Below are 24,438 nucleotides of genomic sequence, written 5' to 3'. Positions count from 1 at the left end.
CAGCTGGAGAAGGGTACATGGGGCCGGCACTGGGACAGTGTCCTCTGGGGCGTCACATGGGGTGTCATTAGCTACCGTGGCAGGCAGAGGCTTCCATGGTCAGTCAGTGTGGCAGTAAACCGAGTTAAATGGGTTTCTTTTCTGCAGGACTTGTCAGAGCCTTTAGTGTCTAATAGGTATCAGGAACTTCTGGAAAAGGCATAGATCTAGCTGAGTTTTTAAAATCTTGTTTGGCCACAGGCTTGTTTCCCAAAGTGCGTCTCCAGGCACTGTGTTCTGTGGACACACTGTCAGACAGCAGTGGCTGGACGAGGCCTTGACAGCTGTCTGCAGTGCTGAGTACAGAGCGCAGGACTGGGGGCCTGGCCCTCTGGCTGGGCACGGTGGGTGTCCTGCCGCTGTCTCGACCAGCCAGCCTTTCCTGCTCCTCAGAGCCCCTCGCTCTGCCCTCCCTTGGCTGAGAACCCACAGGCAGGGGCTCCTCTAACTGGGCACCCAGTTCAGGCCCGTCACAGACGCGGTCTCAAGACTGGAGTTTCTAAATGTGATGTCGCATTCTCCCCTGGTCCCTTCCTTTCTGACGGGCTTCTCCAGAGAACAGTGTTGGACGCTGGTGTCAGCTCAGCCCCACAGCAGCACCACGAGGAGTGTCCTGTGGCTGCTGGAACAGTCCCCACACCCAGTGGCTTAAACGGCACACGTGTCCTCTCATGGGGGTCGGCGGTTGGGAGGTAACCCAGCACCGTCTCTCGGCTAAAATCTGGTGTCGCAGGGCTGGTTCCTCCCAGGCTCCAGGCAAGAATCCATTTCCTCGTCTTTTCCAGCTTCTTGGATCCTGGCCTGTCTCTCCCTCGTCTGGGTCAGCAGTGGCCGGTCACATGTCACCCCTGTCACTCTGACTCTGACTCTCCTGCCCCCGTCCCAGTATAAGGACCGTATGATGACACGGGGCCCCCCCCAGGGATCCAGGATCAGCTCTTGTTTAAGGTCAGCTGATTGGCGACCTTGATCCCCGTTTCCCATGTAAGGAAACGTTCACAGGCCCGGGGATTAGGGCGTGGGCATCCTGGGGCGGGTGACATTCTGCTTCCCGTCATCATCATCATCCACATCCACATGCTAGCAGACACAGGCCTGATGAGAAGAAGTCACCTGTCGGGACCTCCCAGCCAGCGGGTGGCAGAGCCGAGTGCGGATCCAAGCTGTGGGCGTGGAGCCCACCCTCCTCCCCCTGACGGCCTGTCCTCCTGGAATGGTCCCAGAGAGAGCCCTCTCCCCACTCCCGCCGTGGGAAGGCTCCAGCCTGTGGGACTCCTGGCCCTGCCGGCCTGGCTCCAGGCCCCTGGGCCCTGTTCCTGGAGCAGAAAGGACATGTTCTCAGAGCCACACTACGTCTCCCTCCACACATCCCGCGGGCAGACACTGGGACTGAATCAGAGGGGCCTGTGCCCTGTGCTAGCTGCGCGAGGATTTTATTTAAAAGCGTCCTGACATTCGTCCACCCAGCCTCCAATCTTGGGCTCTCTCCTCCGTACCTGGTGGGGCGACTTTGTTGACTGTAGCCTTGGATTCCGAGTTAGGTCTTGAAAGTGTTGATAACAGTCTGATGACGGCCTGCCACGGACGGATTGCATTTCTCCTGAAGCCCTTGCGTGCAGGTCGAGCGCGTCTGTGTTTCTAAGAGCCCCCCAGAGCTCCCGGCTGCCGCGCTGATGCAGGCCATCAGACGCCCCTCCTGCCCGCTCCACCCGCCTGCATGGCAGGCTCGCCTCTTGATTGATGTTTTCCAATCGTTTCAAAAAAAGTGATGAAGGAGGGAGGCAATGGGGACGGGAGACTGCCGTGGGCCACGTCTCCATCCTCCCTGCCAGGGCCTCGCAGAGCGTTGGAACCGAATGTCGACCCTCACGTCCCCACACTGGGCCGCGGAACCAGATGGCACATGTGGCTGGGCGTGCGCTCAGGGTCCACGCGGAGGTTGTCCTGGTGTGGAGGAACACCCGTGAGGACCAGGCAGCCAGGCGTGGGAGGTGCTAAGATGAAGGGTGGCTCGCAGTCGGCCCACAGCAGGTGCAAGGGGACACCTGCCTTGCCAAACCTGCTGGCGGGTTCATCCTGCTGACTCGGTGCATCCCCGATCCAGACCTCAGGAGTGCGGGGCGGTCTCTGCACATGGGCGGTGGGAGGGGGGAAGGACCTCGGTGGGCTCCAAACAGGGCAGATCTGCATGCAGGGACTCGACCTGCATCCATGGAGACCAGTGGGCAGCCCCTTTCCCACAGTGGTCAGCTCCTCAGGCCTGTCCGCAGGGCCGCTTCCTGCTGGCTCTGTGGAGCTGGACCATTCAGTTTGGCCCAGTGTGGCCTCTGGAAAGAAAGGCGGGCCCTGCCCACCACTGTCCCCTCCCACCAGCCTTGGCCAGCTGCCCCCCCAGCCCCAGTGCCTCCAGGCTGCTCTGGGCTCCAGGGTCCTTTTCCACCTGTGCTTTGACCTGATTTGCGAAGTTCACGTGGTTCAGTGTTGCAGTGACGGTGACAGATGGCCGGTCAGAGAGGGCAGGCCTCGAGCGGCGAGACCCTGCTGGCCGTCTTCTCTCTGCTGGCTGATTCCCATTCGCAGCCACAGCAGAAGTGAGGGCTCGGGAATAGCAGACAGGATGGCGCTTCGGCCTGCTCTGGGGTCAGACGGCCCAGACTGAATCCCCATGCAGCCCCCAACCTCCCTGCGGCCACTCTCCCCATGAGGGGCTGCTCCCTCCCTCGTGGGGCCCTGAGGCAGGAGAATTGTGTGCAGCCACACATGAGCCAGCATGACCCTCGTGGACGTGAGGTGTCCAGGAGAGCCGGGGGTCGGTGGGGCTGGGGAGACCAGGCCCGGCGAGGCTGACAGGGCGGGAGGCCTCTCGTGCGCAGGTGCTGGGGCCGGGTGTGTGTGCACACGAGTGTACATGGGGCAGGGAAGGCCTCTGTTCAGGGTGGGTAGACACGCTGTAGGGCACGTGATGATGTGCGAGCACGCACGCCTCTGTAGACCCAGCTGGGCAGCAGAAGGGTGCGCAGACCTGGCCCTGGCTGCCATCTCGTCAGGGCACGGCGTCCTGAGTCTCCACTGTGTCTGTTTCAGGTGAGCCACCAGCTGGGCAGCATCATGGACCTCTTCACCACCAGCCTGTCCCTCGCAGGCCTGGAGCCGCCCAGAGACAGGGCCATCGATGGCCTCAGTCTCCTCCCGGCCATGCTGCAGGGCCAGCTGATGGACAGGTGGGTTCCAGCCAGACGCTCGCCCCTGCCCCTGTCCCTGCCCCGAGTGGCGGAGCCCGTGCCGGTTCCTGTCCCAGCTAGCTTGGGGCAGAGGCAGGGCAAGGGGGAGGCGAGGCCCCGGGGACTTCCTGGCACAAGAGGCATCCTGGAGCATGAGCTTTGGTCCTCCGTGACCATTCCCGACATGCGAGGCATCTAGGCTCTCCTGGGTCGGGGTGAAGAAGGCTCGTTCCTTTGTTCAGCGTCCATCACTTCGGCGTCAGGCCGTGGCGGGGAGGAGAGAACCTCCCTCTGCCCAGTCACCAGCCGTGCCAAAGCCCTGGAGCCTGACCCGTCCCACGTCCCCCTCTGCACTGGAATTCTCTGTGTCCGGAGTCACTTTCTCTCCAGCTTCAGATCACTATCGTTGTGCTCAGACAAAATAAGTGTCCCGGGCTGCTGTGACGGGATGGGGGTTTTAAAATGGTAAATAGCGTAGCGGGAGCAGGTGCCCTGCTGCGCTCTGAGAGCCGTGTGGCCTCGGCGGCAGGGCAGGGCAGGGCTTAGACAGGTCTGTTTGGCTTTTTTCAATATTGCTTATTTTTTCTCTCTTGCAACCTGGTGCGTGAGCTTGTTTGCTGCTGGGGAGAGAAGGTGCCTGAGGCTGTGGTCACCCCGCCAGGCCTGTCTGCCCCAGGAAGGGGGCTGGAGACTCTGCCGCAGGCTTCACTCCACCGCCCAGCCCCCACAGGGCCAGGAGTGAAAGGGGGCGACTGTGGGGCTCATCTGACAGCCTCAGGGACCTTTCCACCCTGCACAGCGTGACCTCGGCATGGTCATTGCTGTCAAATTTCACCCATAACCTACTCATGGGGAGCCGCCTGCCCTGCTCCCAGGGTTTCTGGTGTCACCTGACCCTCCCCCCACAGGCCGATATTCTATTACCGTGGCAACACACTGATGGCAGTCACCCTCGGCCAATACAAGGCCCACTTCTGGACCTGGACCAATTCCTGGGAGGAGTTCAGACAGGTAAGGGTCTCGGTGCTCCGTGTCCTCTGCACCCCCTGTCCGTCCTTCAGGAGGAGGCGTCTGGCCAGAGCAGGCCAGCAGGCGGCAGGATGGGGGCCTCTGCCAAGTGGTGCCAGTCACGGGGTTTCGAGCTCCCCCACCTCAGTGTGTTTACCTGCCCTAAGAAGGAGTTGGGGGCGACGCAGTGTGGCTACAAGGATGGCCCCTTAGGAGCCTGGACAGCTCTCCTGGGACACGTCACCCTCTCTCAGGCCACTCAGAGCCTGAGAAAAGGAGGTCTCAGGGCAGGCTCAGCTCCAGACCCAGGTCAGACGCCTCAGGGACCCAGGCCAACCCGGGGCGCCTTCCCCGGCCCCTCCCCCGAGGCCTGGCCCGGTGCTCAGCGGCTCTCTGAGTGGGGCTGTCATGCCTCTGCATAGGCTGTCTGCCCCGCAGGCTCGAGAGTGAAGTGCCGCACGCCCCCGTGTCCCCGGCGTGGCCTGTGCTCCCCTTCCCTCCTCTTGCCCACCCCATCCCCAGTCCCACCTCCCCCTGCCCCCCAAGTCTTCTGCCTGCTCCTCCTGGGTGTCTCCACCCCACCCCCTGCAGGGCGCTCAGCGTCTGGGTCTTCAGACACAGGAAAAGCCTGTTAATGTGTGTTAATTGGGAGGAAAAGCAATTTAAGTTAATAGAAGATCTAAGCACTAGAACACTCTGCATCAATTGGGATGCAAATTGCAGACTCAGCGGATGTGAGTCTGGTGCCCGTCTGGGTGGGGCTGGTGGGGCCCAGCTGCCAGGCCGAGTGCCTCATGTGGATATGGGGTCACCACCCTGGGCACGCAGGCGGTCGTGGACAGAGTGCGCTTCCTCCCTCATGGCCCAGTGCCCGCCAGCATCCCCCGCTTGTGATCAGGAGCAAAGGTTGGGCTGAGGGTGGGGGTGGGCTCAGCTGGACCCAGCGAGCCTCTGCTGCTGTTCTGCCCTCTGACTCCGTGTGAGCCTCACATCAGCCCTAGAGTGTCCTGTGGGCCCTTCAGACTGACTGTGACAACACCACCCAAGCTAGTCTCTTCCAAAACTCCTCCTCAGTGAGCAGCACAGCACAGCCCCGTCCCCTGGCTCGAGCTCTTGTCGCCGGCCCTCCCCACTTGTGGCCACCTGCCTCCTCTCCACGCGCCTGGGGGCCCCCCACCCACTCCCCACCCCCAGGCTAAGCCCGCCTGCCCTTCAAGTCCCATCTCAGCTGTCACTGCCACCGAGGGCCATCCTAAGCCCCAGGTGCCCTGTCCCCTGACAGGATGCCTGGTTTGTCCCTTTAGACACCCAGGGGCTGAGAGGCCGTAAGAGCACTCAAAAGGGGCCCAGTAACATTAATGTACAACTGAAATTTCACAAGATTGTAACCTATGATTAACTCAATAAAAAAAAAAAATTTCTTAACAATAAAAAAAAACTGGGGCCCAGAGGCTGGCAGTGTGGGCACCCACAGGGACGGCCATGTGGCCTCACTTCTCCCTCCCCAGCCCCCCACCCCCATCACACAGCTCCCCGGTCCTCCAGTGTCTCTAGAGTCCCCATTGTCAGCTGCCCGCAGCTCCCAGCAGCATGTGCAGGTGCAGCTGGTGTTCTGGAAGCCGCCCCTCCGGCCTGCACGGTTCTCCCTGCGGCTCTCAGGGCCTCTTGGGGCAGGACCCAGTTAGCCCTGGCCTGAGTGAGACCGCCCAGCTTCCATCCAGGCCAGAACCCAAGGGCGCTTTTTCCATAAAGGGTGCTAGAGAAGTCCAGAGGGTTCTGTGGGCAGAGCGGCTACCTTGACCACAGTTACAGTGGCGTCAGAAAGTGTCAGGAGAGGGTACCTTGGCACAACCGGGTGACACCCCGCCCACACGGCCTCTGGTTCCCAAGGGTTGCTGGCAAGCTCCTGAGATGGTTTGTCTGCTCTGCTTCTTGGGAGATGAGGAAACAAAATTCCCTTCTCCAACCACGTAGACGTTAGGGGCATCCCTCCCTGGGAGGGTGGCAGCCCCAAGCCAGGATGGGGTTGGCCTGCACGGCCCTTCTCTCTCCAAGGATCAATAAGGCTAAGGGTGTGTGAAGTCAGAAGGACCCCACAACTATGACAGCGGCCCCCATAGCTATCGGCTGCTCCCCGAGCACCAGAGGAGACGGACCCGCCTCTTCCCGTCACCTCCACATGGCTCACATGTTAGGGCAGTTTTGTTCAGAGGCCAGGCAGGGCCCGGCTGGGGCGGCCAGTGAGTCCTGGGCCTGCTCCACCCTGAGGGAGAGGCGGGTGGGCCTCTCAGTGGGGACATGCAGGTCTGTGGCCCCAGATCCGCAGGTCGCCTGAGTGGACCTTCTTATCTTCTGGGCTGTCCGTTTGTCCATGGGTGTCTCTCACCCCCCGGCCCCCCACTTCCGGGTCCTGCTGTGCCGGTGGCCCCCTGTGGCACTGTCCCCGGCAAGCCCATGACCTGCCCACCACAGGGTGTCTGAGACCCGGGGAAGAGGTGGGAGGGAGGGTACGTGTGTGCAGGGTGTGTGTGACCTTCTGCGTTTCTGGACTAAATCCCATGAACGTTAGCCGCCGTGCAGACTCGTCTCCCTCCTGCATCCTTCCCGCCCTCCGAAATGCCAGCGCTGTGAGGAGCAGGTCATGTGAGCAGGAGAGGAGCCGTGTGGGGCTCAGTGCTGCCCGCGGGCGAGAGTCACTGCGGTCCTGATGAGCGGGATCCTCATTCAGTAGCGTAGTGGATTTGCATCCCCATTGTGATTTGTCTGTGTCTCGTGTCTAGACTTGACACACTTCCATTAACTGCTCGGCGCTTTTGTGCTAATGGGGCTCTTTCTCCCACTGTCACGTCTGTATTGTTCTCTAGCACTTCTGCTTCCTGAAGGTCAAAGGGTCACCCACTCTGGAACCCACCTGGCTGGGGATGTGTCCTTGGCCGCCCTCAGCAGCTGAGATCGCAGCCCCTTATTTTTCCAGCCACTGACTTGGGAATCTACAGCTCCGTGCAGGTCAATGGAATTTCACGGGCTCCTAACCTCCCCGCTTTGTTGAAAAGCAGAACATTAACTGCTCCCCTGACCAGCCATCCCTTACAGACACACGGGGGTTAGGAAGCCGTCTGCCCGTCAGACTCTGCCGCCTGCGGACACCCTCAGTCCCTCGTGGTTGAGAAGCAAGCAGTGCAGCCCCCGTTTTAGGGTTGACATGCAGCAGTCATGGCCATCTCTCCAGACCCCATCAACAGTGTTCTGTGTCGGCCAGACTCCAGCGCCAAGCTGCTTGCAGGGCCCCGGGGTCACCAAGGCCTCAGGATGGGGAGCCTCTGGCTTCGCCCCATTCCCCCTGGAGAGCAGGGGGCTTTTTCCTCTTCCAAGTTGAAGAGCCCCGAGGGGCAGCCTCCAAGCCTTGGGGACGGAGCTCCAGTCTGTGGGCCATAGTGTGTGGAGGGACCCCCTGGGACCCCAGGACAGGACAGATCTCAGACCATACACTGACATGCAAGCCCACTTCAGATGCGCTCCAGAAGCCACCACGGGCAGGGGCGCCTGGGGAGGGCAGGAACCACAGGGCCGTGGGCTCACAGCTGAGCGTTAAGGGAGCCCAGGGTTCCCTGTTCTGTCTTCCTGTGTCCTTGCCCATATGGGCCACAGTCGTAAGGTCCCTTCCTGCTAACTTCCACATCCGGGTTACCCGTGGCCTCGCTGTGTCTGTGTCATCCCTGGCTTTCAGGCCTGCGGTCCCCCTCCCCTGAGGAGTCTCAGGAATGCCAAAAACCGTGAGCTTCACTGGCTGCGGGGCAGGCAGAGCGGGGTGAAGAGCTTTGCTCTGGGAGTTGGTGGCGGTCAAGATATGAGAAGGGCTGGAATAGTACAAGGAGATTCACCTCCCCTTAAAAACTAGGGGCGGTTCACGGGGCAGATGGCTCAGCAGCTCCTGGGCCCGGGGACGGCGGGGCTGCACCCACAGGATGGCCATCGCTGTCCGTTCACTCCTTGAACACCCGGCAAGCATCCATGATGCGCCACGCACAGGCATGCCGCCCCGGAACGAGACGGGCCGGCCTTCCTGGTGGAGCTCCCGGCCGCTGGGTTCCTGGGCTCTGAGGGCACAGCACACACAGCGCCCCCGACCCCGCACCTCTCGTTCCAGGGCATTGATTTCTGTCCCGGGCAGAACGTGTCAGGAGTCACCACCCACACGCAGGAGGAGCACACGAGGCTGCCCCTGATTTTCCACCTGGGACGCGACCCGGGGGAGAGGTTCCCCCTCAGGTGAGCCGGGCACAGGGGAGCCCTCCCCTCAAGCTGCCGAGAAAACATTAGGTGGGCCTGAACAGGAGCACACACCGATGTATGCATGTTGTGAACACGTGGAGGTGCATGCATGCACACTGGGAAGCGTGGAACCGCCCCCTCCGGGCACATTGGGGCCTGACGCTGTCCCGTCTGGCATGGGCTGTGCTGGGCCGGCTTTCCTCTCCGGTGCGCCCCCACCTCTCCACTCACTTGTCTCCCACACCCATCAGTGCATGCAGCCCACCACGTGATCCCCTGCCTCCAGCTGCCTTCAGGGATGGCCGAGGGGGAGGGTCGGGCATGGGGCAGAAGAGGACCTTTCCCCACGGCCACTCCCTCACACACGGGCAGCACCAAGGACACAGAGGGTGGTGACACCAGGCCCAGAAAGATCCCCCGCAGGGCTCCCATGCCCTCGATGGGGCAGCCACCTGCCCCGGCCCAGACTGGGCTCTTCCAGTGAGGCTCTCTGAACGGGGCCTTTGCGCCACCGAGCTGCTTGGGCGCTTCCTCCGGGCACCTCCCTTTCTCTGGAGCTGCGTCCAGCTCAGAGGCCTGGGACCGTGGGAGGGAAACACAGAGATGCTGCCATGGATGAAATAGTGTCCCCTAAATCCATGTCCACCAGAACCTCGTAACACGGCCTCATTGGACATAGGGACTTTGCCAGAGTCGTTAGGGTGAGGGTCGAGATGAGGTTGTCTGGGATCGGGGCAGCACCAGTACAGTGAGACTGTCCTTGCAAGAGACCAAAGAGGAGAGATGTTGACACAGGAGAGGCCGTGGACGACGGCAGCAGAGATGGGACAGCGTGGCCACAGCCCAGGGACGCCTGCAGCTCCCAGGGGCTAGAAGTGGCAGGAAGGATCCTCCCTTGGAGCCACTGGCGGGAGTGTGGCCCTGTGACACCTGGATTTCAGACTCCTGGTCTCCAGGACGAGGATAAGTCCCTGCTGTTTAAGGCGCCCCCACCCCCACCCCCCCGCCGCAGTCTGCGGCAATTTGTTACGTGGCCCCAGGACACTCACATGGGCGAGGAGCCTCCTCATGGCCGTCACAAACCACAGGAGGTCTGGAGCAGGGCCACGTGCAGGTGCAGGCTGGGAAATTAGAACTAAACAGGGGGCTGGGAAGTCGTGGTCAGTGAGCCCCCCTCCCACCCCCGATCCCCGGAAGTCATTTCAGAGCCAAGATGCAGCAGGACCAGGACAGTGGATCCCAGGGCCTGGTTACCCAGACGAGTGCCCTCACACCTGTGCCCACCAGGCCCCCACAGCCTCAGTGTTCCCTTGGCCCCCCAGAAGTTAAAGGTCAGTTAAGGTGACAGCCCTGCTCTGTCCACGTGGGTCCAGGTTGGCGTAATGTTACGTCCACGGGGCATTTCTCTCCGTCTTGCTTCTCAACACCATCTGTTCATTGCTCCTGGCCTTCTTCCAGCGGGGCCGTGGTGAGGGGCACCACAGGCCGTGGCGGCAGCCCCCGGGGCCATCAGCCATCTCACAGATGCCTCCATGGCTGGAGCAAACCTGGGCACCTAGGGTGTACGCTCCCCTGAGGTGGGTCAGCGGGGAGAGACGGCGGCGAGCCTCCGAGAAGCCCACCCCTGACCGCAGACCCACGTGACGTTGCTTCTCAGACACATGTGCGCACAAAACAGCTGCAGCAACAAGCTGGTCATCGTGGAAGCTCGGTGCAAGCCCTGCCCCTCGCTGGCCGTGAGCATGGCCGGATGGCCCTCCCACCTCGGCATCTCCCGAAGTGGGCAGTCACAGGGCTGCCTCACAGGGCTGTGCCGAGACGTGCAGAGCACACTGCCTGCGAGCTCTCCTTAGACCACGTCATCTCCATTCAGGGTCCCCTCAGGCCCCTGCCTGCAGCCCCCTGTGCTCCAGATGGGGAGACCCGGACCTGGGAAGGGATGTGACAGGCCCAGGGTCACTCTGGGGGTATGCAGAGCTCTGAGCAAGAAGACACTGCATCTGCCACCTGGCCTGGAAGAATTTGGGCTGAATATGGGGCCTCCTGGTGCTCCCCACATGCACTCACCCCATGGCACCACCAAGAAACCTTGTCACCCAGACTGTTGAGCTTGGTTAAGCCAGTCCTTTCCAGTGCGTTCGGCCACAGAATCCTGGAAAGACACGGGACACACCAAGAACCTGCTTGGGAAAGCTTGTGGGCCACGTGTGGAGCGAGTGTAGCTGAGAACAGGAGCCCGATGGTATGGAGGCCCGAGGAGTGGGGCTGGTCTGGGAGTGACAGCCTCAGACGGACCCAGAGTCAGGAGCAAGTAGGGCAGGACCAGCCACTCCTGAAACAAACCTGAATCAGAGGCCTGAAGAAGGGGCACAGGAGTGAGAAAGAGGCAGCCAGGAGCCCTGGAGCCCGGGTGCGACTCAGGGACACTGGGCTATGCCCTTGGAGGTTCCAGCAAAGGCCGAGGCCCCGACCAGCCAGACAGAAGAGTCACGGCTGCCGCCCCTGTCGTGTGGTTCTGCCTGAAGCCGCCTTGTAGGAAAGGGTCCCAGGTCCCCGCCTGCCCCCAGGAGGGCGGGGTGAGGGTGGGGGCAGCCCCTGCTCTCTCAGCCACTCTTCCCAGGAGGCTGCTGGATGGTGGCCCATCAGGGAGGGGACTCCTGAGCCCCCAAGCCCCTTCCCGGCCTCCCTGGGTGGCTGCCCCTGCCCACCTTGTCCCTCCCCTGCCGCTCGGTGACCTGTGCTCCCATCTGTCTCTAGCTTTGCCAGCACCGAGTACCTGGATGCCCTTCGCAGGATCACCCCGGTCGTCCGGCAGCACCAGGAGGCCTTGATCCCTGGACAGCCCCAGCTCAACGTGTGCAACCAGGCAGTCATGGTAAGCAGGAGGCTGTGGCTCCTGAGGGGGAGTGTCCCCAGGCCCACAGGAGTGCTGGGGGTCTGCACACCCCGGAGCGTCCCCCACATCCTCGGCACAGAGGTTTCCAAGATTACAGTGAGTCCCGGCAGCCGAGTGCCATGTGGAAGGGCTGCCCTCCTCGCACGCAGGGTGACCACTGGGCAGCGTGGTGCGACCCCAGCAGAGAGCGTGCTTCCAGAGGCTGTGGGGGCTGCAGGCTGGAGCCCTGCTTCCCTCCTGCTGCTCTGTCTCAGACCTCAGAGGTGTGGCCGCGGGCCACTCGCCCCCTCTGCAGGTGCAGGACAAGCCAAACTTGAGTGGGCTGTGGACACACTGGGCAGACGGTCTGAGTGTGGAGCTGGCCCGTGGGGCCCGCCTCCCAGCACAGCTAGTGTGGGTTCCAGCAGCGACAGCCCTCCTTGAACCTCATGGGGGACCCGCCCTGAGTCTGTCCCTGTAACTGATGTGTCTTTGGGGCACCCTGCTCCAGAAAGACGGGTGATTCGCATGTCCCAGTGTCATAAGCTCTGGTGGCACCCCAAACCACACAGAGCAAAGCTGGATGGCCTAGCCCAGCGTCCCAGCCCATCAGCCCCTCCTCCCGCATGCCCGCTTCCCCAGAGCCTCCAGGCACACGCCCCACCCCCCCACCCCCCACCCCCCGCCACAGGGTGAGTCAAGTGCTGAGGAAGGAGCCCCTGCCTCGAGGAGGAGGACCCAGGAAAGACGAGTTCAGTAGTTCACAAACTGGTGAACGGGTTCCTTGTGCGTGGGAGAAGAAGATGAGTTCAGACCCACTTCCACGGTCAGACAGAGCTGCAGCCGTGGGAGCTGGTGGAGTGGGGTGCGGAGTGGGGCGTGGCGGAGGAAATCGTGCAGGGAAAACGGAGTCGGCACGTTAGAGGCGTTTTCCTAGCGGTGAGGACTCTCAGAGAGGCTGAGGCTGAGGGGCCCAGGAACAAGGCGGCCTCGTGAGCCCGGGGCGGGGGGGACTGCGTCGCTGTTGTCCACGCATGGGGCTTTGTGTCCCGAGGCTCAGCCCGGGAAGACAGTTGGGGGCCAGCAGGGCCTCCCCTCCCTCTGAGGTACACCACGAGGCGCCAGCCTGTCGACTCAAGGCAGTGGAGCAGAGGGCCCCTCTCAGGACCGCCAGGTCCCTCTGGTCCCAGGAGGAGCCCCTGGTGGCTGCCCCAAGCCCTGCTTGTCCTTCTGTGAAAGTGATGCTGTTCTCTCTTCCTTGCCACCCACCCACACACGCGCACCCACGCACACCCACCGCTCCGCAGGTGCAGGCTGAGTCCCCAGGAAGTGGAGACGCAGAGACGGAGGGGGTCTTAGTGACGGGAAGGGACGGGGTGAGGGTGAGGCAGAGGGACCTGGCCCGGGCGCTGCCGCCATCTCCTGGGCACCACGAAACTGCCGCAGCCGGCCACGCCCTGGAACGAGAGAAAGCGGAGACCCCACAAGCCCCCCATGTGAGCTGGAGACAAACCGGCATAGTGTGTGTTGGTCTCCAGACTTTAAAGTGAGCCCTGTCACCAGAGAGCTGCGTGGGTTTACACATGTGAACACGCGTGGGCATGTGTGTGCAAAGCCTGAGAAGCCCCCCACTCATCTGCTCCACACCCCTGCCCCCTAGTTCCCAGATGTTGGAAAGGTTCTGCTCTCTGCCCTCGGCCCCTCTTTCACACACTCCCCCCAGCTCAGCCTGGCCCCCACATCCAGGCCAGCCAGGCTGAGGACTCAGTGTGGTGTCCTCTGGTCTATGTAACGTCAGTCCAGTGCAGTGTGTCACAGCCCGCGCGCAGCAGCTGGCTGTCCCGCTGTGCGTCAGAACTCTGAGGAGCCTTTTAAGAAACATGGGCGTCACCCCCACCCCCCGACCCTGCAGACTCGCAGGTGGGCCCAGAATGTGTTCTGCACAACCCTGCTTTCTCTGCCTTGCCTTCAAGGTTGGGAGCAGCTTCCCAGTGGAGACCCTGCCCTCCCCACAGCAGCCAGGGCCCACACAACCAAAGCCACGGACGCCATCCAGGGCGGAGAGGCCTCCACCTGGGGCCCTGGGTCATCCATGCTCCAAGTCAGTAACACACAGACTCGGGTCCCATCCACCCCAGAGTGATTCTGGGTCTCCTGACCATGGCCGGGGCACTGCCTGGATTGTGGGGGACATGGTAGAGCCAGGAAGGCTCCCCCTTAGGGGCATGAGTCTCCCTTTCTGTTGCCTGGAAAAACATGGCCACGTAAAGCAAGTCTGCACGCTCAGGTGCACACCCAAGGGAGCCACCCACGCTCCACGCCGCCCACCAGCTGAAAGGGGCCTGCTCTCCCAGGAAACCAGAGTTGACAGCTTTCCATGGGGGAGCTGGAGGGGGCCCCCTGGAACATGGTGCCCCCTCTCACAGGTTCCTCTACTTGGAAATGAGGCCACAGGCTTCAGGGTGGCTGGCAGATGTTCCCGTCGATAACAGAGGGGTCAGGCAGCAGGCCCTGCCCCCGGCCACCCACACCTGGGGCCTCGGCCGCCTGGTGAGAGGCGCTGAGCTGCCCCCGGGCCGAGGTGGAAACGGGCAGTTTCCAGCCGGCAGCCTGTCAGATGGGGCAGGTCGCAGCCTGTGCGGGGCAGGAGTCTGGAAACTGCTGAGTCCAGAAGCGCTTGAATAACAGCATGTCCTCTTTCTGAATTTTTATTTTCCAGAACTGGGCGCCCCCGGGCTGTGAAAAGTTAGGGAAGTGCCTGACGCCCCCAGAGTCTGTCCCCGAGAAGTGCTCCTGGCCCCACTAGCACCTCCTTGGGCCCACTGGCCCTGCAAGAGCCTGGGGGCAGGAAGGCTCTGGCCTCAGGGCTGCCGTGCTGGAAGAGCCCCAGTGCCGTCTGCCCTGCTCACAGCCAGGTGGACGTCATCTGCAGCCAGCCGCAGGACCTGCAAGGCCACACATGCCGACTGGGCCCTGGGGTCCTTCCGCGCTCTTCTCCTGGCCCGCCTGACCTGCCACCTCAGGCCCGTGGCCTCACATCAGCCTCTGGGCTCAACACAGCCTCACACGTCTCAGGACCCTGTCCGGCTCACGTCCTCCTACTCGGGCTCGGACCACCCCCGGACTGGCCTTGTCCAGGACCTGGGGGCGGGGGAGGGTGACTCCCAGGAGCCGTCCCTCTTGCACTTCAGCCTCGGTGTCGAGGGCAGCTGGACCAATCCTGTGTTGAGCCCCTTGGTGATGGCAGAGGGGACACCCCAGTCCCCCCTCCCTGCACCACCCCACAGCGGCAGGGTTGTGAATGTGGAGGGGGAGCAGGCAAAGGGCCTCCCTGACCCGGACCCTCGACAGCCAAAGCCTCCCTGGCCCGGTGGGACAGCTACTGCTGGGTCCCTGGGGACACGAGGACATCAGCACCCTCGATTTTCCGCCTTCCTCAGGGATGCAGACCCCTGCCCCAGCGCACTGTGAGGCTGGCTGTACCCCACAGCCTCGCTGCTGGCCCTCCTCCCCTCCGGCCCCTGCAGGGGATGAGCCCTCTCACTGAGTGGCCAGGCGCAGACTCCAGGGCGTTTGCACCCTGAAGGCCCGTGGGCCACCTGCCATTGAGCGGGGTTTTCAGGTCTCTGGAGTGACCCATGCCAAAGCTGTATTGTTCTAAGACTCGGAAAATTATGAAGAAAACAGTGTCAGAATAAAGGAATACAGGCATTTTAGCATTTTTGGTTTTTAAATGAGATTACATTTGGGGAATGTTGTTCTCCCTGGGGTACCGCGGTGGAGGGGCTGCAGTGGGATTCCTCATTCTGCCCCAAGGCTGCGGGGGGCCACAGCCTTCGCAGGCTCGCGGTGTGCTCTCAGGGGTGGGCTTCCACCAGGCCTAGCATCCCGCACTCCCTCCTCAAGAGTCCGGCGGGCAGCACACGCCCCGGCCTCCACCTCTGGTTCGGCCCCTCCGGCCGGGCCGGTCCATCCCAGGCCCGCTGCTCCTCCCTGAACTGCTCCCCAACTCGGGCCTCCCCTCCAGGCCCCTGCATTGCGCTCCGAAACCTCCCTGCTCCCGGCCTCGTTCACCTGGCGCTGGAGTGTGTGACCCTCGTGTGCGCCCGCATGCCCCGCGCAGCAGGACTCAGCTGAGACCCGCCGGCGAGGGCAGGAAGAGCGGGCGCGGCGGCGGCGAGGCGGGTGCGCGCCTGCCCGAGGCCTGGGGTCCCTGCTGAAGCTGCCAGGAAGACCAGTGGGCGCTCTCGGGCCCCGCCAAACCGAGTGAGAATTTCCACTAAAGCCCAGCTGGGCCTGCGTAGACGCCATATTCCTTCGACCTTGACTTGCACCTCGGCCCCGCGTGAACGGCCCCGAGGCGCGGACGCGTCTGTTCAGAGTCTAAGAGATAAGCGCACGTCTTAAAATCGGTGGCCCCGAAGATTCGATGAACCACGGCACTTCCTACAGGCGACGGGGCCCCGCCCCTCTCCCCGCCCCCATGCTGGCGCACCGAGTCCCCGCCCCTCGTGCCGGTCCCGCCCCCGGCCCGGCCGGACACGCGCGGACGCCCCGCCCCGGCCAGACACGAGCGGACGCAGCCATGGCCGAGTCCGAGCTGCAGCTGGTGGCGCGGCGCATCCGCAGCTTCCCCGACTTCCCCATCCCGGGCGTGCTGTTCAGGTGCGCGCGGGCGCGGCGCGGGCGCGAGCAGGCGGGCGGGCGGGCCATGTGGGGCCGCGCACACGGGGAGCCATCCGACGGGCGAAGCCGCGCGGGGGGCAAACGCGCAGGGCCGGGCGACACTCGGGACCGCCAGGCGAGGCCGTGGTCCCGCCACGTAGGATGGGCGCGCGGAGGGCCGGCGGGACTGGGCTGTCGGGTCCCCGGGCCGGGACTCCGCCCCACCCGGCCGCGTGCAGTCCTGACCCGCCCTGCTCCCGCGCAGGGACATCTCGCCGGTCCTGAAGGACCCCGACTCCTTCCGCGCCTGCATCAGCCTCCTGGCCAGTCACCTGAAAAAGACCCACGGCGGCAAGATCGACTACATCGCCGGCAAGTGGACGGGCACAGGCGGGACCTTGACTCCGGGCGCTCCTGCCGCCGCGCCGCCCTCGGGTCTCCGGGGCCAGCCCTTCCTGTCTCCGCATACTCGGCCTCCGGGCCGGGAGGGGTCCCCCGAACAGGGCAAGCGGAGGGAGGGCCGCCGCACCTCTGTTCGAGCCTTCAAGGCACACGCCCGCGCGGGTGCTTGTGGGGTAGCTCTCGCGTGGGTTGTAAGGATAGACTTGCTGTCCCCACTTTGCAGCCCTGAGTGGGGCGGCAGGCCCCCCCCCCAGCGGCCTGGGGAACAGCCTCTGCCAGGTGGGTACCCCCTTGGAGGGGCTCGCAGCTGAGTGGAGGCCCCCCAAGTTCCTGGTCCCCAGCATGCACAGATGAGGCCACGGGTCTGGATTTCCCCAATACTGTCTGACCAGAGTCCGGTCTGACCAGAGTCCGCTGGGCCAAGCACTTTCTGTTCCTGTTTTACAAGCATGTATTGAGCACCTGCTGTATGCGCCAGGCTTTACCCAATATGGGGCTTCAGGAAGGCGGAGAGATCAGGGAGGACCCTGGCAGCATTGCCTCTCCTGAGCCCCACCCCCTGGGCCTCGTGGTTCCCACTGCCTACTCTGCCTCAGCACACTTCCGGCCCTCGGGGCCCTGAGCTTCCCCTTCACAGCTCAGTCGCCACAGGAGATGGCTGGAGATGGTCCTGCCTTTCTTTCTGGACTAGCAGCTCTTGGGGCACACGCTGCTTTAGGGATAAGAGCCATCTGTTGAGTGCCTTTTCTGCTTTCCTATTACGGTTCCTGGCCCAGCCCCTAGATGGGCAGCAGAGCTTGGAGGGCACCCTGGGGGCTGTTCCCTCAGCCATGTAGGATAGACCTAGGCCCTGCCTCAGCTCCTGACTCCCACCTCCAGCACCCAGCAGTCCCTGCGCAGGGCAGATGCTCAGTCAACATTCCCTAAATGAGTGGATGTCATCGGCCTCTTAGCTGGAGCCAGCAAGGCTGGGCACCCTGTGTGCCTGCAGTGGCCACATATCACCATCCAGCCCTGGCCCGTGGGGACCCAGTGCTGCTGTGCCACAGGCTGCCCTTCAACACCCTGACTCTTGCCAACAGGCCTAGACTCCCGAGGTTTCCTGTTCGGTCCCTCCCTGGCCCAGGAGCTCGGTGTGGGCTGCGTGCTCATCCGAAAGCAAGGGAAGCTGCCAGGCCCCACTGTGTCTGCCTCCTACACACTGGAATATGGGAAGGTGAGTGGGCTGGGCTGCTGCTGCACACATTCCATTCCCAAAAGGAGAGTCGTGGAGTCAACTGGAGGTGGGGGCTCAGAGGGGCTGAGATGCTGGGCCAGACTCACACAGCTAAGAAACAGGGTGGGTTGGAACAGGGTCCGGTCAGTAGCCCCTTGTCAGCTACCAGGCTCTGCACACCAAAGCTGTTTTTGGAGACGAATCAACCACACGCCCATTCCCATCTGCAGGCTGAGCTGGAGATCCAGAGAGACGCCCTGGAACCGGGGCAGAAGGTTGTTGTCGTGGACGATCTGCTGGCCACTGGCGGTGAGGGTCTCCCCTGAGCCAAGGAGGCTTGGTGGGGGTGGGAGAAAATGCCTAACCTGGGGCATGAGAATGGATCAGGGGCTCAGCACTCTACAGTTTACCAGTGAGCAGCAGGACCCTACACGCCCTGATGGGAGCCCCATTGCCATACTGACTCCTCCCCCAAGCCCCTGGCCCAGGCTGCCTGGGCCTCACTCGTGCTTCCCCCCAGGAACCATGCGCACCGCCTGTGAGCTGCTGGGCCAGCTGCAGGCCGAGGTGCTGGAGTGCGTGAGCCTGGTGGAGCTGACCTCACTGAAGGGTAGGGAGAAGCTGGGGACTGTGCCCTTCTTCTCTCTCCTGCAGTATGAGTGAGCCCTGCTGGCCACCAGGGGGCACTGGCCATCCGCCTGGACTCTCTTCTAACCCTGGTTGGGTGACTCTCCAGCCCGGGGCCTCCACCTGGGGTCCTTCCTGCAGATTCTGCAAGTGCCAGCACCTGGGGCTGATGGCCCGGGGCAGAGCCCAGCCCAGGCCACTGCAGGTCCATTTACAGTGAACCAGGACCATGAATAAACAACTTGGCTAAAGAGGCTGTTTCTTCATCCAGGGGTGGGATCTGGGCCTCAGGCCTGGGAGGCAGGAAGGTGCAGGGGTTGGTTTGTAGCAGGCTGTGGTCCTCTCCTCCCTGTGAGCCATGTCACATGGAGCAGACAGGCTCAGGAGGCACATGCTGCCAGCTTGGTGTCCCACTGCTGCTCTGACAGGTCATGCAAACCTGGTTGAAACCTCCTCCTACAGTTCTGGAGGTCAGCAGTGCTCATTTCCTGCCTTTCCCAGCTGAGGCGCCCACTCCTGGGCTCATGGCCCCTCCTTCCATCTTCCCATCTCAGAAGGGCCCTGTGACGGCCCTAGGCCAGCCCAGATAACCCAAGACCATCTCCCAGTTCAAGGTCCTTGGGAGGCTATCTGGGCTGTCACTCTGCCCAGCACACTACCCAAAGCTGCGCTGACAGCAAAGCTCTCCCACCCACTGCCTTGCACCCCCGCCAGCTGCAGAGACACAGCCACCAACAAACCAGTTTAATGACAACGTGCTGTAGGAGGGTGGGCCCACCACCCAGTGGCCAGAGGCCCTCGGGCCATGCAGAACCCAGTCCAGCCTCTGACCCTCGTGGGGACTCAGGAAGGGGAGAGCAAAGTGCATCGTGTTTATAAAGGACATAAAACAGGCATGGGGGCCAGGCCAGGGAGCCTGGAGCCCTAGCGTGGATGCTGGCTCACAGCTGCCAGGCTCACAGCGTCTCTTCAGCCCTAGCCAGGTGGGCCAGCTGCGCAATGATGCTCGCCAGGTCCGCGGCCTTGTCCAGCTTGACGTAGGTGTCGGTGCGGATGCAGTGGAGGCTGAGCCAGTCGGGCAGCAGCTCAGAGAGGAGCCGCACATGCGTCTCCATCTCCCCTGCAGAGAGGGCACATGTGAGGCCGGACCGGCAACCGGAGCCTCCAGGCCTGTGTACACATCTGTACGGGGCGCCCTGTCAACAGGCCTGCTTTTGGGCCAGCCCCACCCCGGGCCTGCTGTGAGCCAGGCCTGGGCCAGACCCATCTGTGCCCTCCAGAAGCAGAGTAAACAGTGACAAGCAGGAAGGACTCAAGCCAGGGCAACGACTTGCAGCCCTGCCAGGAGGTGGCCCTCCCACTGAGCCCGACAGGAGTCCCAGCCTGCAAACACCCGCCTGTGGGAAGTGCCCTGCAGCGCTGAGGGACCAGAGGCCTGGGAGGGAGCGGACAGTCCCCTGGGGCCTCAGGGCTGACTGAGGGACTGCAGAGGCAACAAGGCAGGGTGTGTGAGGGGGAGGCAGCCTGGTGAAGCTGCAGAGGTAAAGGGAGCCAGGCAGACTCAGGAAGTGACCTCAAGGGTGCTGTGCCCCCAGTGCACACAGCAGGCACCCAACACACATGGGGGACAGCGCATCCGTAGGGCCCACTCTGATCTGGGACTCGGGACACAGGGAGGGAGCCCCGCACCTGCCCCTACGCTGCACATACCAGGGCTCATGGCCGCACGGTAGCTGCCCACCATCCTGGCACAGGCCACCTCCATGGTGAGCGCCGGCTTGCGCTCGGACACGAAGACACTGCGCAGCAGGCGGGCCAGCTCGGGCAACCGCTCGAGCCGCTGCAGCCGCTGCTCCTGCTCCGGGCGCCGCGTCATCTGTGCCAGCTGCTTCTGCGCCTCCTTGGCCCGGATCTGCAGGGAGCATGGGGAGTGGTCAGTGGTCAGCTGGCCCACAGCTCCCCCCTCCCCGCCACCAGGAACCAGAATACTCACCCGCTCCAGCAGGGCCTGGGACACCCCCTTCAGGGCGGCGGGTGGGGTGGCCGGCGGGCTGGCCGGCAGTGCTAGGCTGGGGGATCTGGGGCTGCCGGGCTCTCCTGTGCGCAGGGCCAGGTCACTCAAGGCCTTTTCCATCTGGGGCAGATCAGAGAGAAAAGGTCAAAAGAGACCTCCCCCAGCCCAGCCACAGGCCCACCTGCATGGACTCCCCTCCCAGGAGTCCCTATCTGTCCAACCCAAGCTCACCCAGTGCATCGGGGCCTGTGGGCATCACCCCAGGGCAGAGCCTGCCAGTGGGCGTCACATCCCGCTACCCCTGAAGCCCATGGTGGAGGATAGGGCCTGTCAGGTGCCCAGCTGCTGGGGGCCAGCCTCACCCTAGGCGACATCAGGCTGCGGGCACGGGCCAGCACCTCCTGGGCGGTGGCCAGCTTCTCTGTGGTGGGCGGCTGGGGCAGCTCCGCCGGCTCGATGTCAGGCACTTCGTCCACGTTGAAGCGGGGGTGCCAGCGCATGAGCTGGTCCTCGGGCACCGCCATAGGGGGGCTCAGGGAAGCCAGGAAGGCCTGTGCGAGAAACAGGGTTGCCAGTGACCCTGGGCACATTTGTTGGGGGGGGTGGGGCTGTCTGGGTGACTCCAAGAAGGTCACTTCACCTCTAGGGGCCCCAGGAGCTCAGCTGGGCTGAGGGCGTGACTTAAGAGCACCCACTGAACTCACCACGTGCCTCCCAAGACCTGAGGCTGCAGCCCCGAGCCCCCCGTTCCTCAACTGGGAGCCAGGGCCAGGGTCCCCGGCCAGCCCCTCACCCACTCATTTGTGAGATGGCCACGGAGACTGGTTAAGAGGACTCGAGGACTCGGCCTCTCGAGGGGGGCCTGTTCCCTGCTGGGTAAGACAGGGCTGTGACGGGAGAGAGGGTGCAAGTACTGAAGGAGGGGACAGAGAGCAGGCCCAGTGCCAGGCTGCTCTGGGAGAACGCCTGGTACCACAGGGACCCAGCTGGTCATCCCACGGCTGCCCGCTCACCCTGTGGTGCTCCCGGACACGCTCCACCAGATTCTGGCTGAAGACCTGCCGCCGCTGCAGGAGGCGAGAGGCCGTGAGCTGGGGGGCCGTGCCTCCAGCCTCTGTGGGAAGAGTCCAGGCCTGAGCCCCGGGGCCAGGTCCACCCAGTCACCCAGCAACAACCATGGTCTCAGATGAGGCCCAGCGCCCAACGCCTCACACCCATGCTCAAGACCATGCAGGGTCGGGGCCGGCCCCGTGGCCGAGTGGTTCAGTTTGCGCGCTCCGCTTCAGCGGCCCAGGGCTTCGCTGGTTCAGATCCTGGGCACGGACATGGCACCATTCATCAGGCCATGCTGAGGCGGCATCCCACGTGCCACAACTAGAAGGACCCACAGCTGAAATATACAACTATGTACTGGGGGGATTTGGGGAGAAAGAGCAGGAAAAAAAAAAGAAAGAGCGCACAGGGTCAAAGGTGGGGAACCGAGGCTCAGAGACGAGGAGACTCAGCCACAGCGCACAGCGCACTCACCCTGGTCCAGCAGCGGCTCGATGGTGAGCTGATAATCAGACTTCTTGACCCCGTCCCTGAAGGTGGGGACATCGCGTTCCTGGCGGAAGCGGTAGGAGGCAGGATACACAGTTTTGATCTGGCCCACGTTGCGCTCCTCAAAGCGCCTACGGGACGAGCGGGCCAGGGTCAGAGAACCGGGCAGGGCACAGACTGCGCAGTCAGGCGAGCCGCCCCCCGACGAGCCCGCTCACTTGCGCATCATGTCCTGGACGCCCTGCTTGACCTTGGCGAAGGTTACAGTCTCAGAGCGGTTGTAGAGCATACCCACGATGGTGTCCATGCTGCGGAACATCTCGGCCAACACCTGGTACTTGTAGGGCAGCACGAGGCCAGGGGGCCCAGGCTGGGCCAGGGCGTGGAAGCGCTGGTAGGCAGGCGCCTTCTCTCCACTGCTGGGGCGGGGCAGGGGGAGCCAGGCTTGAGAGGAGCACCAGACCCACCCCCAGCTCTCAACCACAGGCCAAGTGGCCTGGGAGACCCCAGAGCTGGGGCTTGCAACACCACCCCCACGACACACTGCAGTTTGCAAAGCCTGCACACTTACCACCTCCCCATCACAAGCACTGTCGGGGACAGAGTGCTTCAAGCCAGCTGCCATGTCCTGCCCATCACCCAGGGAGGTCCCTGGGCACCCCAGCCCTGGCTTCCTTATCTCCAAGAGGCACATGGCGGCAAATCCCCAATAGCCACCGGCTGTGGATATCATTCGAAATTCACAAGGGCCCACTGAGGAACTGGCGTCCTCTTACAGATGGAGCTGGAGGGCGCATAGGCAGCGAGCGGCAGAGCTGGGAGCTGAGCTCTATCCACTGCGCTGACTCCCTGTTAGGAGCAACCCCCCGCCCTCTGCCCAGTCCTGCCCCTGCCAGGCCTCCCATCAGCCTACACTTTCCCAGGGGCCCTGACCACCCACCCAGGACTCACCATGGCCCCACTGGGGGCCCCTCGGCCTCCGGTGCGCTGGGTTCTTCAGCATCCTTCCTCCGGGCACTTGTCCTCAGCTCCTGGACCCGTGTCCCCAGCTCCCGTGCCCGCCGCAGGCACGACTTGAGCTCAGAGAACGTGACCTTCGAGGGGACCTGTGGACACAGGGTGCTGTCAGCCAGCTGGTCACCCCCATGCCACTCCACCTCCCTGGCCTTTGTCCAGCCTCCTCACCTTGCCCTCCTCGGATGCTAAGCAGGACAGCGGACCTGCCGAGACGGCGGCCTTCTTTGTCTTCTTGCGGGGAGAAGAGTGCTCTGGGGAGTCATAGGCAGCCGGGGACCTGGGGCCAGACACCTGGTGGGAAGGACCCCCAAGGTGAAGGACCCAGGGGACTACAGGGTGCCCCCAGCGCTGCAGAAAGAGGCCTTCTGCTTCCCTCGGCTAACCAGAACACGCTGCTGGAGCCCGGGCTCGGATCCCTGTCGGGCAGGGCTTTGCTGACGTCAGCGGGAGGGCCTGGCACACCCACTCGTTTGTTCTGGGGACAGTCGCCCACGCCGACCCCTGACCCAGCCTTGCCGACGAGCCGCATTCCCCCGCCCCTCCGGCATCGGTGAGACGCGCGGCTCCCTGGAAGTCCTCTCCAGCCGAGCTCCTGCGGGGGCCGACAGCACCGCCACCGGGTCCCATGACCCGGCCCCAGACCCTCCCCGGACTGTCTCCCCGCCCAGCCCGGCGCGGTCCTCCTGCCGGGGCCCCGTCACCGCCGCACCGCCCGGCCTCAGTCTCCCCGCCGGGCCCGGGGCGCGCTCACCTCCTCGGCCGGCAGCTGCAGCCTCCTGCGCGCGGGCGGCGCGGACTCGCGGCACGGGGGCTCGGCGGGCGGGCGGGCGCGCTTGCGGCTGCCTGGGGCCGGGGCAGGGGCGCGGGCCGCGGGCTTGGCGGGGCTCGGGGTGCGCCAGGCCGGCTTGGCCCGCGACGGCGCAGCGCAGGGCCCGGGGCGGCGGCGCGCGAAGAAGTCGGTGACGCGGCGCTGCGCCATGGCGGGGCCGGACGGGACGGGACGGGACCTGCCGGCGGGACGGCGGGCGGAAGTGGTGCCGCGGTTCCCGCCGATTTTCGCGCCACAACCAAGCCCCGCCCCGCCGCGGGCAGACGCGGAGGTGGGACACGGACGCCCCGGGCGCATGCGCGCTGGCGCTCTCGCGCTGTGCCGGCCGTGCGCATGCGCCGCAGCGCGGTCTCTCGGCAGGCCTACAGCCGTCCACGGTCTGCGCCCGGTGCTGCGGTCCCGCGGGGTGTGCGCGGCCGGCGCGGACGGCGGGGTGGGCGCCAGGCGAGACGAAACAGGGTGTTTAACAGAAAGATGCTGAGGTGCTTCCAGCGTAAATTTACAGCGTGATGAAACGCGAGCACCCCGCTGCGCAGGCGCGCTAGGGCGGGAGGGCGGGGCCGCGCACGTGACCTGGGGCCTGCCGCCCCCGCGGTGCAGACGGGGAAACTGAGGTTGGGGCGCTGCCTGCTTTTCCGAAGTCACCCGGCGCGGGGCCGGGGCCTGACCGAACTGGGGCGGGGAATACACCTGGGAAAGAAAAATGTCCTG

At 63.9% G+C, this 24,438-nt stretch overlaps 3 protein-coding genes across 9 annotated transcripts in view; 2 read left to right on the top strand and 1 right to left on the bottom strand.

Annotated features, from left to right (window-relative positions):
* GALNS (galactosamine (N-acetyl)-6-sulfatase) overlaps window positions 1-15,146 on the top strand; it is a 29,016-nt gene extending 13,870 nt beyond the window's left edge. For all 5 annotated transcript variants that reach the window (XM_014836576.3, XM_044761400.2, XM_044761402.2 and 2 more), the window contains 5 exons: window positions 3,124-3,260; window positions 4,169-4,271; window positions 8,416-8,537; window positions 11,298-11,415; window positions 14,135-15,146. In XM_014836576.3, coding sequence (XP_014692062.1) covers window positions 3,124-3,260; window positions 4,169-4,271; window positions 8,416-8,537; window positions 11,298-11,415; window positions 14,135-14,221 — 567 coding nt within the window. In that variant the 3' untranslated portion in view covers window positions 14,222-15,146. The remainder of the gene's footprint in view (window positions 1-3,123; window positions 3,261-4,168; window positions 4,272-8,415; window positions 8,538-11,297; window positions 11,416-14,134) is intronic.
* Window positions 15,147-15,921: 775 nt separating this feature from the next.
* On the top strand, window positions 15,922-18,576 carry APRT (adenine phosphoribosyltransferase). Of its 2 annotated transcripts, none has more exons than XM_044761406.2 (5): window positions 15,922-16,080; window positions 16,346-16,452; window positions 17,565-17,698; window positions 17,929-18,007; window positions 18,353-18,576. In XM_044761406.2, exons 1-5 carry the CDS (start codon window positions 16,001-16,003, stop codon window positions 18,355-18,357), a joined length of 405 nt encoding a protein of 134 aa, XP_044617341.1. In that variant the 5' UTR covers window positions 15,922-16,000; the 3' UTR covers window positions 18,358-18,576. The 2 variants fall into 2 exon arrangements, with proteins under 2 accessions (XP_044617341.1, XP_014692064.1); XM_014836578.3 differs by having other exon boundaries at window positions 18,219-18,576.
* Window positions 18,577-19,054: 478 nt separating this feature from the next.
* Window positions 19,055-24,234, bottom strand: CDT1 (chromatin licensing and DNA replication factor 1). 2 transcript variants are annotated; one of them, XM_070500386.1, is made up of 10 exons: window positions 23,650-24,234; window positions 23,067-23,189; window positions 22,833-22,987; window positions 22,100-22,300; window positions 21,867-22,012; window positions 21,353-21,453; window positions 20,702-20,890; window positions 20,319-20,459; window positions 20,036-20,237; window positions 19,055-19,445 (listed from the first exon to the last, which is right to left on the bottom strand). In XM_070500386.1, the coding sequence occupies exons 1-10, from the start codon at window positions 24,022-24,024 to the stop codon at window positions 19,282-19,284; spliced, it is 1,797 nt and encodes a 598-aa protein (XP_070356487.1). In that variant the 5' UTR covers window positions 24,025-24,234; the 3' UTR covers window positions 19,055-19,281. The 2 variants fall into 2 exon arrangements, with proteins under 2 accessions (XP_070356487.1, XP_044617345.2); XM_044761410.2 differs by having other exon boundaries at window positions 22,100-22,297; window positions 23,650-24,098.
* Window positions 24,235-24,438: the final 204 nt, after the last annotated feature.

This window comes from Equus asinus, chromosome 28, assembly GCF_041296235.1.
Source record: "Equus asinus isolate D_3611 breed Donkey chromosome 28, EquAss-T2T_v2, whole genome shotgun sequence".
Classification (NCBI taxonomy): Eukaryota; Metazoa; Chordata; class Mammalia; order Perissodactyla; family Equidae; genus Equus; species Equus asinus.
The sequence above is the reverse complement of the archived record's forward strand: the minus strand, read 5'-3'. Positions and strand labels throughout refer to the sequence as shown.

Excerpts from the sequence above, each read along its gene's own strand:
- APRT (XM_014836578.3), top strand. The coding sequence starts at position 16,001 with ATGGCCGAGTCCGAGCTGCAGCTGGTGGCGCGGCGCATCCGCAGCTTC. Across the intron at positions 17,699-17,928 it reads ACACACTGGAATATGGGAAG|GCTGAGCTGGAGATCCAGAG; the intron begins GTGAGTGGGCTG and ends TCCCATCTGCAG. Across the intron at positions 18,008-18,218 it reads CGATCTGCTGGCCACTGGCG|GAACCATGCGCACCGCCTGT; the intron begins GTGAGGGTCTCC and ends GCTTCCCCCCAG.
- CDT1 (XM_070500386.1), bottom strand. The coding sequence starts at position 24,024 with ATGCGCCCGGGGCGTCCGTGTCCCACCTCCGCGTCTGCCCGCGGCGGG. Across the intron at positions 22,013-22,099 it reads GTCCAGGACATGATGCGCAA|GCGCTTTGAGGAGCGCAACG; the intron begins GTGAGCGGGCTC and ends CTCGTCCCGTAG. Across the intron at positions 19,446-20,035 it reads CCGTGCGGCCATGAGCCCTG|GGGAGATGGAGACGCATGTG; the intron begins GTATGTGCAGCG and ends CCCTCTCTGCAG.